The 18,527-nt window shown below is 43.1% G+C and overlaps 1 protein-coding gene across 1 annotated transcript; it reads left to right on the plus strand.

Moving 5' to 3' along the window:
- The first annotated feature begins 1,306 nt into the window (after positions 1-1,306).
- surf4 (surfeit 4) lies at positions 1,307-18,354 on the plus strand. The gene is made up of 6 exons (XM_036580705.1): positions 1,307-1,502; positions 11,221-11,407; positions 13,520-13,596; positions 13,737-13,780; positions 15,175-15,361; positions 17,018-18,354. Exons 1-6 carry the CDS (start codon positions 1,455-1,457, stop codon positions 17,282-17,284), a joined length of 810 nt encoding a protein of 269 aa, XP_036436598.1. The 5' UTR covers positions 1,307-1,454; the 3' UTR covers positions 17,285-18,354.
- Positions 18,355-18,527: the final 173 nt, after the last annotated feature.

Genomic DNA, 18,527 nt, shown 5'->3' on the forward strand with positions numbered 1-18,527 from the left:
AATCCAGAGTCAGGAAAACCTCTGTAAGAGGAAGAAAGATTAAGATAATGAGTTCATATAATGTTGTTGTATCTTTTTTTTTTTTAATAAGCTTTGGACTTAAAATGTATTTTTACATACATGTGAGGCAGGGAGGTACATAGTAGGCACTGCATGCTAAAATAGTCCACAAAGAAAGCTAATTTTTTTTATCTGAATTTAGCACTATTTTACGGAGCCCCTAAGGGGCCGTGGTTAAAAAAAATAATAAAACGGTTAATGACATTGCGTTCCCCTGCGAAATATATGCTGGTCAGATAGCAAGCAAATGTAGGACCAGAGGTGCCCAACGACAGGGCCTACATTAGAGCTTTGTTTTTAGCATATTTAACGTTAAAAGCTGTTTTCCCAGTTTGGCCCGTCTGTGCTGAGTTTATTCAGCAATTGTTCTCTGCATCTCTGTAAATGTAGCTTTTGCTGTACGAGGACCCTCGACCTCAGTCTCAGTTTGAGTCACTAACAGCAGAATCATGTTCGATTTTGAGAAGCAACACAATGTCTTTATATTTCAATCCAAGATCAACATAAAATTCAATGAGCTGCTCCGTCTCTGAGCTTAAGCAAAGCACAGCTTTTGTAAGCGAATTCAAAACATTTGCGAGGAAACGCATTTTATTTGCGAGTGAGCGCAAAACATTTGCAAGTGAACGCGAAACATTTGCGAGGGAACGCATTTTATTTGCGAGAGAACGCAAAACATTTGCAAGGGAGCGCATTTTATTTGCAAGGGAACGCAAAACATTTGCGAGGGAACGCATTTTATTTGCAAGGGAACGCAAAACATTTGCGAGGGAACGCATTTTATTTGCATGGGAACACAAAACATTTGGGAGGGAACGCATTTTATTTGCAAGGGAACGCAATGTCATAAACTTAACCACGGCCCCTTATGGGGCTCCATACTATTTCAATTATTTCAATGATTATTTTGAATAGGACATAAAATGGCTCTTATTACCACTCTCTGGCTCTTATTACCACTGCAGTAAACAAAAAATTGAGCTTCTGTCCCATTCTACCCATAATCTCCCACCAAACCACTCTAAATAACATCTCTGTAATTGGTTTATTCGGGCAGTTTGAAAATTCGGTGGACTTCCCCTTTGAATAGTACTACACAGCGTTCTTGCTACGTCAGTTTATTATATTATATTATAATAAGAGTAAATCTAATAGGCAGGACGAGCGAGTGAGTGAGCGAGTGAGGGCCTTCTGAGTACACGTGGCACAAAGCGGTCCAGGGCTCTTTGCGAGGGGGGCCATCGCAGCAGAGGAGGATTGTGGGACGGCGGCGGCCTAGTCTGCAGAGACAGACAGGGGCGAACAAGTGTTTCTGAAGCAAAAGCAGGAAAACGGAGCAAAAAATAACCCTCATACCGGCGTCGTACCTCCGAAGCGCTTCCCACCTGTGAGCCATGGGGCAGGAGGATCTGATGAGCACGGCGGAGGATGTGGCGGACCAGGTGCGTCTTAACGGGATCCGCTCGTTTCCCAGCCCCGCAAAATCAGGCTAGGCTAGGCTAGGCTAATTACCCAGCAAAGTTCACAGCCAAACCGAATGGGGTGTTTGAGGCAGGTTAGCCTGGCTGGAACCTGGTTTATCAGGATGCAGCACCGATTCTGAACCGTCTTAGTCGCTTCTAAAGCCGCTGTTGTTTCTTTTTGGAGCCGTTTTTGCCGATTTTTTTACAAATATTGTGGGTCCAACTGCCTCGCAACTTTCCGGCTAACTTGTCTGAATGAGACACTGCCTCAGATTTAGCTCTGTGTGGGTTCAGCCCAGTGTTGGTTGTTGATTTTTAGTAGTTTTATTCCTTATATTTTATTCTTTTGGCACACAGAAGTAGCCGGTAACGTTGTAGTTCAATCCCCTGCTTCACTCTGCAGCCTAGGCTTTTGCACGCAACCGTTCCTTTAAAGGGAAACTCCACCAATTTTTTGCAAGATGTGATGTGTATCAGTGAACATGAAAGATCAGCAGAATATTGGTGTGAGTGGACAGTCGATAGGTCAGGTGTTTGTAGAGGCAAAGGGCAGAAAATTGAAGACACTGCCTCTGTGCGCTGTCACTGTGGGGCTTGTATTCATGTTGTTAACTGTCAAACATTTTATATCTCTTTTTTTATTGTTAAGTCAATTTTATTATTTTTTCACTGATTTTTATGATATTTTATGATAAAGTGCCATCACAGGCCCACTACAGACCACTGCCCTCCCCCCAGTATAGGCCCAAGGACCACCAAGGGGTGCTTGGTGGCCCACTTGTGGTCCTCGGCCCAGTGGTTGAGAAACCCTGAACTAGAGCATGAGGAAGAACCGCTGAGCAGAATCAAATCTCAAAAGGAGAAGCTTTTAAAGAACCTCTTAAAGGAACCAAGACTCGGAAGGAGAAACCCCTTAAGAGTATGAGGAAGAACCACTGAGAGGAATCCAGAGTCGGGAAAACCTCTGTAAGAGTATGAGGAAGAACCGCTGAGAGGAATCCAGAGTCGGGAAAACCTCTGTAAGAGTATGAGGAAGAACCGCTGAGAGGAATCCAGAGTCGGGAAAACCTCTGTAAGAGTATGAGGAAGAACCGCTGAGAGGAATCCAGAGTCGGGAAAACCTCTGTAAGAGTATGAGGAAGAACCGCTGAGAGGAATCCAGAGTCAGGAAAACCTCTGTAAGAGTATGAGGAAGAACCACTGAGAGGAATCCAGAGTCGGGAAAACCTCTGTAAGAGTATGAGGAAGAACCGCTGAGAGGAATCCAGAGTCGGGAAAACCTCTGTAGGAGGAAGAAAGATTAAGATAATGAGTTCATATAACGTTCTTGTATCTTTTTTACAGTAAGCTTTGGTCTTCACCAAACTCCACCAATTTTTCCAAAAACTGTACTTGTTTAAATGGTTGACATGGACACAGAGTCACCCAGAGTGGTTTGGTGTGAATTGCCCTGTTCTAGAGAAGCTTGCCGAGTCTGAATTGTTTACAGTGGTGGTGATAGGAACCAGACGTCCACCTATAAACCCTCCCTAACAGACAGTCATTACATGAAATGGTTGTAAATTCACTGCCTGATGACTGAGACAGTTTGTTTCTGATAAAGTTTTGGCTTAAAATGTATTTTGAGACATTTATTTTAAGCCATTCGTGGTGGAGGGATACAGGCAGGGAGTTGTGAGGCAAAATAGTCCCTAAAGAAAGCTTATTTTTTCAGATTTTACCATCATCAATTACATATAAATACTGCATGTAGGTTGACTGGTGGCTCTGGATAGTATGTAAAATGGCTATATTTGTCTTGTAGACATTGTGACCGCTGGTTCCTGTCACCACCACTGAGTCTGTGCAATAAACCATTTCACATCAAACCACTCTGAATGACTCTGTTTACGTCTCAAACACTGAAATATGCAGAAATGTTGAAAAATTGTCCTGCATGCTGATCGCATATCATTGCTATTGAAACTGCTTTATCACTGCTGTCGGACCAAAACCTCGTATCTCCAAAATGGTAACTTTACAGGAGAAGGAAAAAACCTACTCTACTTTTAATGTAAGTCAATGGAACCAGACTTTTTTCCAAGTAAATTTGGGTTGTTTCTTTTGGTCCATTCGTCATGAAATTTACACACAATGTAAAGGACGACAGGTATTTTCAAAATGTGTCAAAAACTGAAAAACGTCAAAAATGGAGATAGTTTTTCTTCTGACAGCAGCGATATGTTCTTGTTCTATTGCAGGGTTTGAGAAATTTACGGATAAATTGTTTTATTTTTGTTCTTATTCTTCTTCCTATTTGTATTATTTATTTATTTATTTATTTATAAGCTAAATAACTTAGCAGAATTCCTGAGTTTTTCCTAAGTGTTCCAGGGACAGATTGCTGATTGCTATAATGGTAAAAGAGGGTAGCTTATCGCTGTTATTGGAGGAAAACGTATCTTGTGTTTTCAAAATGGTAACTTTACAGGAGAAGGAAAAAACCTACTTTACTTTTAATGTAAGTCAATGGAACCAGAGATTTACCCAAGTCATTTTGGGCCGTTTCTTTTGGTCCCTTCATTACGAAATTTACACACAATGTAAAGAGCAACAGGGATTTTCAAATTATGCCAAAAACTGAAAAACGACAAGTTCCCTCCCACACAAGCAGTCGTGCCGCTGCTGCATTGCATGGCATGCAAAAAGATTTATAGTTGATATTCCAATTGATGGAACGCTGCATTTAAAGGGCCCATATCCTACATTTTTCTTGTATGTTTATTTTGAGGTCCACTTGTGACGTTTGTGTAGGTTAACGTCTCAAACGTATTCCTAATTCATTTAACACGATCATTTTGCAGCCTCTCTGTATCCCTTATTAATAATCAGGCTGTTTTTGCTGCCGTCCCTTTAAGACTGAAATATCGTAACTGCCCAAAAATCAAGTACATCAAATTTTGGTTATTTTTAGATTTCTGCATAATTTGAGCTCAGCTGTCCTGAACATTGTGTGAAAATGTCATAACGACTGGACCAATAGAAATCCTCCAGAATCGCTTCCAATAAAATCTCTTTACATTAACTTGCATTAGAAGTAAAGAGCGTTTTTTGCTCTCTACTGTAAAGTTACCACTTTGGAGATGCTTGTTTTTCCTTGGACAGAGATGATGTGCAAATTATCTGTGATTGTACGATCTGTGGTTTTTTGGAAGCTTAATAATGTTTACATCGAAGCTTTTCACGTCAGAAAATAAAAGCGAGGAAAATCCAGTTCTCCACATGATGGGCCCTGTAAGTCGGGCCTCTCCATGACGTTGTGAAACAGCAGCCAGTCGTTGCTCAATGGGGTCTGAGGGTTTATCGAGGCCAGTAACAGAGAGCACTTTTCATAATGCGCCTTTTGCAAAGGGGTCCCTGTGTTACGTAGGTTTTTCTGAGCTGTGAAGACTTTGGCATTGTTTACAGGGCAGCAGTCTTAAACGACCTAATGTCCTACATTTCTCCTGGTTTGTGCACCAAAAACAGTTTTACCTGGTAATTTCCCAAATTCTTGGTACGTCTTAGTATTAAACAGGCTTTTTTACTGGGCCTTCAAAACTGATACATATAAACAACCTTGGTTCTGACTGCCTGCCTTGCATTTCACCTCATTAAATAAGCAGCCTAGGCTGAAACACTCCTTATAACTTCGATACACCGATCAGGCATAACATTCGGACCACCTCCTTGTTTCTACACTCATTGTCCATTTTATCAGCTCCACTTACTATATAGGTGCACTTTGTAGTTCTACAGTTACAGACTGTAGTCCATCTGTTTCTCTGATACTTTGTTAGCCCCCTTTTACCCTGTTCTTCAGTGGTCAGGACCCCCATGGACCCTCACAGAGCAGGTACTATTTGGGTGGTGGATCATTCTCAGCACTGCAGTAACACTGACGTGGTGGTGCTGTGTTAGTGTGTGTTGTGCTGGTCTGAGTGGATCAGACACAGCAGTGCTGCTGGAGTTTTTAAACACTGTGTCCACTCACTGTCCACTCTATTAGACACTCCTACCTTGTCGGTCCACCTTGTAGATGTAAAGTCAGAGACGATAGCTCATCTGCTGCAGCACAGTTTGTGTTGGTCATCCTCTAGTCCTTCATCAGTGGTCACAGGACGCCGTTGGCTGGATGTTTTTGGTTGGTGGACTATTCTCAGTCCAGCAGCGACACTGAGGTGTTTAAAAACTCCAGCAGCACTGCTGTGTCTGATCCACTCGGACCAGCACAACACACACTAACACACCACCACGTCAGTGTTACTGCAGTGCTGAGAATGATCCACCACCCAAATAGTACCTGCTCTGTGAGGGTCCATGGGGGTCCTGAGCACTGAAGAACAGGGTAAAAGGGGGCTAAGAAAGTATGCAGAGAAACAGATGGACTACAGTCTGTAACTGTAGAACTACAAAGTGCACCTATATAGTAAGTGGAGCTGATAAAATGGACAGTGAGCGTAGAAACAAGGAGGTGGTCAGAATGTTATGATCGGTGTAAACAAACATTTTTCTTGCAAAAAAGTGAGGAAAGCCCAATTTCTCCACCATACGGGCCCTTTAAAGCCGTTCTGAGTAGTTTTTTGTATCATGCGTTCGGCTGTCTACAGGAATAGGGTGGCATATGAACCGCGGAGAGTGAGAATGTGTTGGCCTGTGTTTTACGATAGTTTCTGGGATGACATGTAACAGGAATTCCCTGCAGATCTCCAGTCTAAATACAGCTCAGGTTTCAAGTTCAGCTCATGTGGCGCGATGCCGTATAGCACCAGCGTAGTAGGCCGAGTCAGAAATACACAGTAGTTGTGAATGAGCTGGATGTGTTATTACTCTTATATGCTCTCTAGCAACGGATAGGAGGTTTGAAGGGAAATTCCACTGATATTTCAAAGTGTCTGCATAATTCAGTCGTTGGGATGTAAACAGTGCCATTCAGGGTGATTTGATGTGAAATGTTCTTTTTTTTCCGCCTCAGAACTGTTCACTGTAGTGGTGATAGGAACCGGATGTGTGCAGAGGTTAATGACTAACAGCTCCCTGGCAGGAAGTTATTACATTAAAAGATTATGAATGCATTGCCTGGTGACTGACACATTGCTTTCCGGTGTGTTTGGCTTAAAAAAAATAATGTTTAAAATACATTCCTGACAGAGGGGGACATGCATGACGTCTAAGGGGAAAATAGTCCCCATTAAAACTAATTTTTTTCAGATTTATCACCGTTTTTACCATCATCAGCATTGCATGTACAGCTGACGAGCCACATGTAGCTTCACTGGTCATTTTGAATATTAAATATGGCTATATTTGCGTTAGGCATGGCGACCCCTGGTTCCCATCACCACCACTGTAAAGAAATGAGTGTCGGTAACTTTCTTTACAATGAGTGCATTTACATAATAATCATAAACATCATAATCGGATTTCTGCAGTAATCCGATTATCCAAACGGTCATGTAAACACCATACTCTGATCTAGAAATCTGATTAAGGAATCTGATAAAGAGAGCTGGGTTTTAGCTCAGTAATCAGATTTCTCAGTGCATGTGACTCTTACTCTGATTTCTTTCGGATTCCTCAGTCTGCGCATGCGCAAGAACAGACCGCGGTACCAGATATAAGCAAGCAGTGAGTCTGCGAGATGCACTGAAACACTTTTGGAGTGGCGCTGAAACCACGAAATAAAGGATTTAAATATTCTTCATCTTCTAGGTCAGAGGTCACTAATAGGCGGACCACGGTCCGAGTCCGGACCCAGACGCTGTCCTTTGCGGACCTGGACCTAAAACTGATAAAATATGGAGAATTATTTAATTTCGACGGGGTGGTCCTGTTTTAATCGGCGTAACTTTTCTAGTCATTACGGAAGCTTTAGTGGCCCAGGAGAGTCACAGACCAATCGCATGCGTTGTAAACATCACGTGTGACGCTACTCAGCCAATCAGATCTGTGCATTACGATGAGCACTGAGACTCGAGTGAGTGACGCACACACAGGGGAGGGACGAGGCGAGAAACAGCAGTCGGAGAAGAAAGTGAGTCAGAGGGAAGTTATTTCACACTGCAAGCTCTAAAAAGAGAAAACTGACAATAAATGTTGTTGAAATATGACTGAATTATAATTTATTTGATTTGATATTCAGTTGTTGACTGTATAAGATGTTGATATACCTACTAGGCTACTTCAGTAAACAGTATATGGCACTGAATCATGATGCAGGTTAGACATTATGATGTTCTGGACCTTCGCTTGAGGAAATTTTCTCTAACTGGACCTTACTGAATTTAAATTAAAGACCCCTGTGTTAGATGATGCATGTTCATATTTTTGGGTAAATTGTCGCAATGTTAGTTTGAGTTTTACATTACGTTGACGTCACGTCTTCTTCTGTGAGTTAATTGGCTGGTTGAAAAGCAGAAATCCGATTACTGTCTGACTCATGTAGACCTGGAGTTTCCCTGTTATCTGATTGCTCAACACGTTGATCAGATTACCGACAAAATCAGTTTTTCCGCAGTTCTCGGATTATTAAGTGCATGTAAACACACCCAGTGGTCCATTTCACATCAGACCGCTCTGAATGACTTTGTTTACGTCTCATCTACTGAATTATGCAGAATCGGTGGAGTTCTCCTTTAGGGGCTACAAAGGCAAAGCTAAATGATGAGTTCAAGCAGTGGAACAGCCGAAAAGCACAAGTACAGTTTTCCCCCTCACCCCAAATGTAGTCGATCGGCCGAGACACGTTTGGCGTTTGAGGTTTGCTTCTTTAGTTTTGCACTGGAGCAGCAAAGCTAATATCGCCAGCAAGTAAGGGAAGCTTGTACAGTATTCGTTCTTAAATCATCAGCTGCTCAAGCAGCGTTGCGTCGTTACCATTGATGCGCATTCCCAGTAAAAGTTTGGAGCCTCTGGCGCCTCATTTGTGAAACATTGGTACACAGATTTGATGGTAAAATGATTGTATTTGTTGAAGTGCTGATTTATAATGAGTGTATTTGAAGTGAAAATGTGCGCAGAGGCCAACAAGATGTACGAATGGTGGGCAGAATGTGCTACGGTGGGCATGAACTGTGGCCCTTATTCACCAAAGCTGCATACAGTCAGTTTTACCTCCACAGTTTCAGTGCAAAGCTAAAGAAGCAAACTTCAGATATCAGACACGTCTGATTGATTACATTTGCTGTAAGAAGGGAAATGGATTAAGGCCCAGTCCCATTTCACCCCTCGCCCCTACCACTGAGCCCTTAGCCCTCTGTTTTGTGTGTTCACGCCTAGGGGTAGGGTGTCCCTCCAAACGAAGGTTTTTCAGGGTCACTCCAAACAGAGTGTTATGAGAAAAAAGGGAAAACCGGCAAGATGGATCCACAAGCGACCAAAGAAACCCACAAATATGAGTATTTTCTGTGTCAAAAATTTACGATAACCACTGTATGATCTTAGTTTAATGTCGTTTCAGTGTATTATGGTCGTTTTCCTTATAACAAGCATAAAAAATTGCTAATAGTATGCTAATGTGTCGGTAGCTGGCTAGCTAACTTTTCCGTTCCACCTTAAATCGTCCGGCAGTTCTGACGCCTGATGCGCCAGAATGTAACTGCTGCTCCATTTAAGGTGCAACAGGAAAATTCGAACAAGAATCTGGTGAATATCTGACTTCAGCTTCGTATCTCCAAAGATTTAGAGGTGGGCGATAATAAATAATCGCCCCCCTCTTTGAAGGCATATGATGCCCTAAATGTAACTAAAGCCCAGCAGTGAGGAGCTGAACTTTACCCTCCTCTGCTGTCACTGCAGACTGGCAGGGTCTGAGTGGATCAGACACAGCAGTGCTGCTGGAGTTTTTAAACACTGTGTCCACTCACTGTCCACTCTATTAGACACTCCTGCCTTGTCAGTCCACCTTGTAGATGTAAAGTCAGAGACGATAGCTCATCTGCTGCTGCACAGTTTGTGTTGGTCATCCTCTAGTCCTTCATCAGTGGTCACAGGACGCTGTTGGCTGGATATTTTTGGTTGGTGGACTGTTCTCAGTCCAGCAGTGACACTGAGGTGTTTAAAAACTCCAGCAGCACTGCTGTGTCTGATCCACTCATACCAGCGCAACACACACTAACACACCACCACCATGTCAGTGTTACTGCAGTGCTGAGAATGATCCACCACCCAAATAGTACCTGCTCTGTGAGGGTCCATGGGGGTCCTGAGCACTGAAGAACAGGGTAAAAGGGGGCTAACAAAGTATCAGAGAAACAGATGGACTACAGTCTGTAACTGTAGAACTACAAAGTGCACCTATATAGTAAGTGGAGCTGATAAAATGGACAATGAGCGTAGAAACGAGGAGGTGGTCATAATGTTATGCCTGATTGGTGTATCTGCAGCCACGTCCTCCTTCAGACAGACGCTGGCGTCTCTCGGTCACATGAATTGCATCATCGAGGCTGTTACGGATGTAATGAAAGGCTTGTTGTCTGGGTTTTGTTTCAACATGAAAGCCAAGGCGTTTTTTTCAGGCTCATTGATAAAGCTACCAGGAAAAGCCACACAACCCTGCACCCCCCCATGTGTGCTATTTAAGTTTAACCCCCCTCCCCAAGAATGCACACTTTGCTAAACCCATGTGAGTCAGAAGCCCCACCCACCACAGTGTCCACATCAGCATTGGCATAGCAAAGCAGCCAATCCCTGCTCAACAAGTCCCATAAGTAATCTGGGCCACGTGAGACGGACAGGCGTGGCAGCCAATTAGATGGTGCCCCAGTGACCACATGCTAGGCTGAGACTAGAGTACGGTAGAGCTCTTAAATGGAGAATGTTCTGCACAGGCTTGTTAAACAGTGACTCTAGAACATGGCCTTTTGTTCCCTTTAATGGGCAGGGTTAGGTGGCTAACACGGAGCTGCTGCAGAGTAGGAAATCATTTTTTTCTAAACTGGTTTTTAAACATACATAAAAAAATTGTAAAATTATGTGTCTAAAATAGTTTTTGGCTGAAATTCCTAGTAATTTTATACACAAATGGAGGCAAAATACACAAAATAACACATTAACTTAATCAGAATAAAATCTGTGGGCATCACTGACACAAATGCACTTTTACCCCGCTCCTCCTGCCTCAACTACCCCCCCAAAAACTACCCCCTACCTCCATGCGCCCCCATACTGCACATGCAATAATCTGATTGAAGCGCTTTCTGGAGGAGGAGCCAGGGAGTCCGCATGCTCTCCGGCAAAACACGCCTCCGATAGGTCTCCCCGCGCTAGACTTTTCTTCTGTTTTAAAGGGGAATTCCACCAAAATTTACAAAATTCTGCATCATTAAGCTGTTAACAGGTAAGCAAAGTCATTCGGAATGATTCGATGCGAATGATCAACCTGCGGAATCCGAACAGTTCACAGTGGTGGTGATAGGAACCAGACGTCTGAAGAGATTAAGGTCCACAAAAGCTACCTCACAGTTATCACTATGAAGTTACACACACTGAATAGTTAAGAATAAGCCTGAGACATTGTAGCAGTAGCTTTGAGGTAAAGTTTTGGTGTAGAAGTGGTTCAGTTTTAAGCCATTCGTGGCAGAGAATCACGTGCAGGACTTTGCATGGCAAAATTGTACCCAAAGAAAATGATATACGGGCAAAACCTCTGAGTAAAGCCAATCCTTTGGTTCCTCCGCAGTTCCTCAGAGTGACGAAGCAGTACCTGCCTCACCTGGCCCGCCTGTGTCTAATCAGCACCTTTCTGGAGGACGGCATCCGCATGTGGTTCCAGTGGAACGAACAGAGGGACTACATTGAGGCCACCTGGAACTGCGGCTACTTCCTGGCCACGTGCTTTGTGCTGCTTAACCTTTTAGGACAGCTTGGTGAGGAGAAATGTTTTATGGCTGCAGCAATGTTGTTGACTTGTTTATCATGAGAAATGCGCAATAATGAACATCAGTTACATGTCCTAGAGTTGGCTGACTGGCTGGTCTTAAACTGTGGTCTCAACTGAGGTCTGATGTTATTAGCCTGAACGCAGTGCAAATGAAATGAATTAACAACATCAGACCAGTTCGAAAAGATGCGGTGGCTCTTCCCAGGTCTCGGAGGAAGCCTGTGCTGGCCTTCACTGTCCTTGCGCTGGTGGTATCATGTGATTGAGGGTGTCCTAACTTGTGGGGGGGGTTGGATACGTCTAAATTGGGGAGAAAATTGGGAAGAAAAAAAAAAGATTGCAAAACTTCACTGATCATGAATTTACAAAAGCTGAGTCACTGACGTTAAGGCTGCGTTCACGTTACCAGGCTGAAGTGGCACAAATCAGATTTTTTGCTCTAATGTGACTCAGATCTGTTTTCAGAGCTGTGTGGACACAAATCTGATCTTTTCAAATCCAACCTGAGCCACTTTCATATGTGGTCCTAGATCAGATACGTATCCGATTCATGGCAGTGTGACCTTAATGTGACGCTCAGATCTGAGTTCATGTGCTTTTTTTCCACTGCGCTTGACCATCATTCAGCGTTACCATGGCAGCAGCGCCGAACAGACGTTAAAGCCTGTAAACGGTGGAAAAGCAGCTCATCTCACCTTTTTCTCCTTCGTCTCGCTCTAATAATGAAGCTGAGAGCTGATCAGAGTTAATTATCTTCTCAGCGAAGCTCGTTCTGCTCGTTAGTTTGTGCTGATGATGCTCGTGATTCACTCACGTGACGTTACTGAGTAGGATGAGCTCATGAGGGTCATTTCAGGACGCCGGTTCGTCACATTAATGACAGATTTGAGTCACTTACCTAAAAGAGTCCAGCAGTGACACTGAGGTGTTTAAAAACTCCAGCAGCACTGCTGTGTCTGATCCACTCAGACCAGCGCAACACACACTAACACACCACCACCACGTCAGTGTTACTGCAGTGCTGAGAATGACCCACCACCAAAACAGTACCTGCTCTGTGAGGGTCCATGGGGGTCCTGACCACTGAAGAACAGGGTAAAAGGGGGCTAACAAAGTATCAGAGAAACAGATGGACTACAGTCTGTAACTGTAGAACTACAAAGTGCACCTATATAAATGGGTTTGTCCATCAGGCAGTAGGACAATTTAAAATGTCCATTACAGTTCAGAATGAATTGAGTAATTGTAGTAGCACTCATCACAAGGTGTACTGCAGTCAGCCATCAGTGGTTGAGTCAGTTAACCCTCAGAGAAGACGGTGACTAACTGGGAGATCAGTATGGATTTCAGTCCAGCAGTGTATCCACCCATAGCAAAGTCAGTCTGCAAGCTGAAGAGAGAGCTTAGCAGACAAGTTTATGGAGAGATCACAGTTTTTAGACTGCATAACCAATCCAGGGCTAAAGATCAGCCACCTGGGGCATTTTATAAATACAGAAATCATAAATAAAAAAATAAAAAATCACATAAAGGTCAGATTTTGGTGGTTTGTTTCTCTTTCCTCCAGTTCAGATGGTTTATAATCTAACTGTATGTTGTTCTCTTACATCCCTCCAACCTGACGCTTTGCTGGCCCTGTTTCTGGTTAAGCTTAACTGGATAAGATGAGTTGACAGGCTTTAAGGCTTCAAACTGCTGCGTGATGTAGTTTTGCCCATGTTTATTGAAAACAGTGCCACACAATGTCAGAAGCATAATATTCAAGTCTGTTTTATGTTACTTAAGGACGCAGCACTGAGCTACTGGCTGCCACACAACCCCAAAGCAGAATAGATCCATAGCCATTCTTAACAGTTGGCAAGGTGTTCCTTTCATCAAATGCTGCTCCTTTTTTTTTACCCCAAACTTAGCCGACACAAGTTTATAGAGATTACAGTTTTTAGACTGCATAACCAATTCAGGGCTAAAGATCAGCCACCTGGGGCATTTTATAAATACAGAAATCATAAATAAGGACAATTGTGGGGTCAGATTTTGATGTTTTTTGACTCCAGTTAAGTCGGTTTATAGTCTAACTGTATATTTTGTTCTCTTACAGGCGGCTGTGTCCTTGTTCTCAGTAGAAATTTCGTGCAGTATGCTTGCTTTGGGTTATTTGGCATTATTGCGCTACAGGTAATGAAACAAACGTGCTATTCGGAAATGTATTTGAATATTGGTTTAATATCTAACCATGTGAGGTGGTCCTGTTACATGGTGCAGTGTGTATACGTCCACGAGATAAATCTGATCCCATCGTTTTTTATTTTCTCCAGACTGTTGCCTACAGTATCCTGTGGGACCTAAAGTTTTTGATGAGGTGAGTGATCCTCTGTTCTGTGAAAGCACATCACTAAACAACAGGGAGAGTTTGGCACAACATATTTTACATTTTGCTAATTAAATCATTTTAAATGTGTTTGAGAAAGATTTTTCTTTTTTATACAAGCAACCTACGCATCTTTGCTACAGATGAAGTCATGTATAATTTTTTTTTTCTTTAGTGTGTTTCTCCTTTTTCTTTTTTACAGGTTCCATTGTTTCACTTTTTAGATCTTTTTTCAGTTTTTCTGCTTTTAGAAGATATTTTTCCACACCCCCAAAGTTCCTCACTCCACAGCATTGATGTTTCTGTAGTTTTCTCTTAACCCTTGTGTGGTGTTGATGTGTTTGTTTCTCAGTGGTCTGCTGGACCCACCGCAGTATTGTTTTTTAAATCAATACAGCCAAAACAATTTATGTAAAAATACCAGATGTTTAATATATCACAAGTGTCCAGCGTAGGGTTCTCCTTTAGCAGCTGTAGCCAGTCAGCAGCCTGTCCATGTTGTCCACCCTCACACACAGACACACACACACACACTAACAGCAGGCCATGTAGGAGGAGAACAGAGTGAAGGACACAGCACCTCCACACTTTAACTCCCCGTGGGTTCACCCAACACCACATGTGTAATATAAATGTGTGGGGGGTGAACAGAGTGAAGACACTGAAAATGGGTTATTTTATATGTTCTTCACAGAAAATGAGCAAAGGACCAGGAATCAGGGGTTGAAATAATAATAAATTATGATTTATAATAAATTATTATTTTATAAATTATCCAATCATGGGCTGGAGGTTAGGGAACCAGCCTTGTGACCAGAAGGTCGCCAGTTCAATATCCTGAGCCTGCTGTACGTGACTGAGGTGCCCTTGAGCAAGGCACCTAACCCCCAACTGCTCCCTGGGCGCTGCGGATAGGGCTGCCCACTGCTCCGGGCAAGTGTGCTCACTGCCCCCTAGTGTGTGTGTGTTCACTAGTGTGTATGTGGTGTTTCACTGCATGGATGGGTTAGAATGCGGAGGTGAAACTTCCCCGTTGTGGGACTAATAAGGGTAACTTAAGTTAATAATAATAATAATTACATCATTTTTTCTTTTGGTAAACATTGAAAATGGGTCCCACAGACCTGAACACCACACAAGGGTTTTTTTCTGACGCTCAAAAATAACTTGATGGCTTTTTAAACTGAAAATTAAATAAACAAAAGAGTGGAGTCTGTGGAGTACATTTGTACTGTATGTGTTATATGTGCATTTATATGTATATTGATCTAGCTGCCCTGCTGGTGGTGTGTGTGTGTGTGTGTGTGTGTGTGTGTGTGTGTGTGTGTGTGTGTGTGTGTGTGTGTGTGTGTGTGTGTGTGTGTGTGTGTGCGCTCTCTCTGTAGAAACCTGGCGCTGGGCGGTGGTCTGCTGCTGCTTCTGGCCGAGTCGCGCTCAGAAGGGAAGAGCATGTTCGCAGGCGTGCCGTCGATGGGGGAGAGCTCCCCTAAACAGTACATGCAGCTGGGTGGCCGCGTCCTGCTGGTGCTCATGTTCATGACCCTGCTGCACTTCGACTCCAGCTTCTTCTCGGTGAGGGCGCTCGCATGCTGCATCCCTCCGACCTGACGCTTTGGAGGCCCTGTTTCTAGTTGAGACTTAAATGGATAAGATGAGAGGTGTTCTCTATGAAAATGGACAAAAGTACACACAAAATACATGTTCATTGATAACAGTGCCACACAGTGTCAGAACTTAAGGACGCAGCGCTGAGCCACTGGCTGCCACACGACCCCAAAGCATAATAGATCCATAGCCATGCTTAATATTTGGCAAGGTGTTCTTTTCATCAAATGCTGCTCCTTTTTTTCCCAAACTTATCCACTGGCTGGGCGTGTAAAGGTCTGGGGCTCAGCTCAGTTCACTGTAGAACTGTGTATTCTGGCAGATCATCACCCAGAATTTATTAACTAACCTGTAAATTGTGCAAAACATGCAGTGATTTAGCATAGTTGATTGGCTGTTATGAACTAAGCCATAAAGAAACAAACAGTGTAATAGAAAGCAAAAAAAAAAAGGAAAATAACATGGATGATTCTTCAGCAAAGCCATTTTTTAAAGTCCTCTGCACCTTTCTTTACACCTCTGTTACACTCAGTGAACCTGAAATATTAGAACAGTCAGTTTACATTGTAAGTTAATATGATTATTGTATTAAAGTGGAGCAGATTTACCTCTCTCTCTCTCTCTCTCTCTCTCTCTCTCTCTCTCTCTCTCTCTCTCTCTCTCTCTCTCTCTCTCGTGCTCACAAGCACGTACGAGCACCCCTGCCACGTCACTATTTGCATCAGCCGAGACTTCAAACTATTAGAATAATAATATTAAACACAGTTGATTTTTTTTTCCGTGGCGTCAAGATGACAAAAAGACTTATTTAACACCGCCATCTTGACCACCACGATCAAGATGACGCGAGCACGACTCCAGCAGGACTCTGGAAATTTCTCTGCGACAGTGAAATCGTTTGACAAGTCGTTTGGTGTCAGGCCGGCATAAAACTGTGACATTGTGTTTAGATGCGAGAGGGTGTCGGACTTCAGTCTTTCAAAAGTCTTTTCAAAGTCAGGGCAGCATTAGTTCTCATGTCGTAGCCCAGACTCATTATGTGTGCTATACTCTCTCTCTGCCTTGTCGTCTAGAGTCAGCGCCCTCGCTACAAAAAGACAAGAAACTCTGTGACAAACTGATGTTAAGTTTGTGATGCTCTCCGTTTTAGAAATCCGTTAAGGTTTTAAGTCGTGTAGTGTTCGCCCAGCCTCAGGATAAAGGTTCTGTGAGGTACATTTTTCGTTCATCAAGGTACAAACAGTGTAAACGTTCCCTCAAAGGTACAACAGTGGTTTTATGGTCTGATTGTGAACCTTAAATAAGTGTTTCCAGGTGAAAAGTTCATATTTATACCTTTTCATAACCGAATGTTTTAAAACAGAACAGTAAAATAAAAGCCTGGAGACGAGACGGGCTGTGTGGAGTCAGTACAGCTTAGAACATATCATTTCAGTGGATTATGGTTCAGTTATGTTCCCTGACTAAAGGTACTGAGATGAACCCTTGAGGGTCCAACACCAGTGACAAGAGGGGCACTGCCCCAGTGACAGTTTCGTACCTTTATTTCTGAGAGTGTATGTAAGTTGTACTGGACGTCACGAACACCAAAACATTTCTAATCCATCTCGTTTCACTTCTTAGATCCTCCAGAACATGGTGGGCACAGCCCTCATCATCCTAGTGGCCATCGGCTTCAAGACCAAGCTGGCCGCGCTCACCTTGGTGGTGTGGCTCATGGCCATCAACGTCTACTTCAACGCCTTCTGGACGGTGCCTGCCTACAAGCCCATGCACGACTTCCTCAAGTACGACTTCTTCCAGACCACATCAGTCGTCGGGGGCTTGCTGTTAGTGGTCGCTTTGGGTCCGGGGGGCGTTTCCATGGACGAGAAGAAGAAAGAGTGGTGAGGAGACCCCCAGGGTCCCCCCCCCTTCACAAACAACAAAAAAACCTAAATCCACTGCCCAGGACACAAGGACCCCCAGTCTTTTCACTACAACAACAACATCCCAGTGCAACAACTTGGAGCCACTTCGATCCTCTTCCTCTGCCTTTTGGATAATTTCTCCCACTTTGTTTTGTTTTTATGAGATGAGAATGGCAACAATCTTGAGTTTTTATATCTGCCCCTAATGCAGACTGAAAATAAGGACCTGTCCATGAGTTACGGTTGATATAATCCACCCCTCCCCCCTCCCCCTGACCACCAATCTCCAAATTTATTTGCCTTTCTCTTTCTGCAGATCTCACTGTTAACTATCTATGCCATCGTTCACCTTAAGAAGTTCCCGTCAGGATGCCTGGTTAATGTACATTGTTAAGGGTTTTCGGTTTTAAGACGTTTGGAGAAATAGCTGTGAATGTGTTCCTATAGATTCTGTGAATTGACGGTAATTTAGTGCTTTGATCGAGGATTAAGGGCGATCAGTTTACAAGTGTGGCTTGACAGGCGGACTGACTTCAGTTGCGCCTATAACTGATAGATTGTGGTACATTTTCTAGTACGGTTTCCTTTGTCCCTTCCACCCTCATATCAAAGCAGTGGCCCTCGTGTTTTAGGGTGCGCAGGGTGTGAATAACACTGTTTGTGGTTCAAATGGGGGACGTTAAATATATAAACTGCCATCCAAAAAAGAAAAAAAAGAAAAGCTGAAGCTAAACCCTTCGGTTCCGTTTCGCATCAGAGCCCTCTAGTGGACTGTGTGCTGTATGCGTCTGGGGGTCTGACCCTTACTAGTCAAGGCAGTAGACAGGCTTACCGTTTGAGAAAAATCGCCATATTTTACAGCTCTTGCGTGGGTGGAATGGATCGGAAACGGTCTGTTCTTGCACCTGTATGTCGTCTTGCTCTGTGTTTTTGCTGTCGATGAAAAATAATAACTCATTATATTGATTTACAGAAGTTTATATTGTATTTTTTTGATTTATTTTTGTTTTCAGATCATGGCGGAGAAAAATAAAAGCAAAAAAAAAGAGAGCGCCTCAGTCTTGCTTATTTTCTAAAACATTTTTTTTGTGATCAACTTTTTGTTGCATTTTTTGCTATGTTTTACAACTAGGTGGGAAAAGGTAAAGGGTAGGGGAGGCAGGACGGTGACACGTTTTATAGGAATACACACTAATTAAAAATAAAGCAAAGACAATATATAA

This window comes from Colossoma macropomum, unplaced genomic scaffold (genome assembly GCF_904425465.1).
Source record: "Colossoma macropomum unplaced genomic scaffold, Colossoma_macropomum, whole genome shotgun sequence".
NCBI classification, from domain to species: domain Eukaryota; kingdom Metazoa; phylum Chordata; class Actinopteri; order Characiformes; family Serrasalmidae; genus Colossoma; species Colossoma macropomum.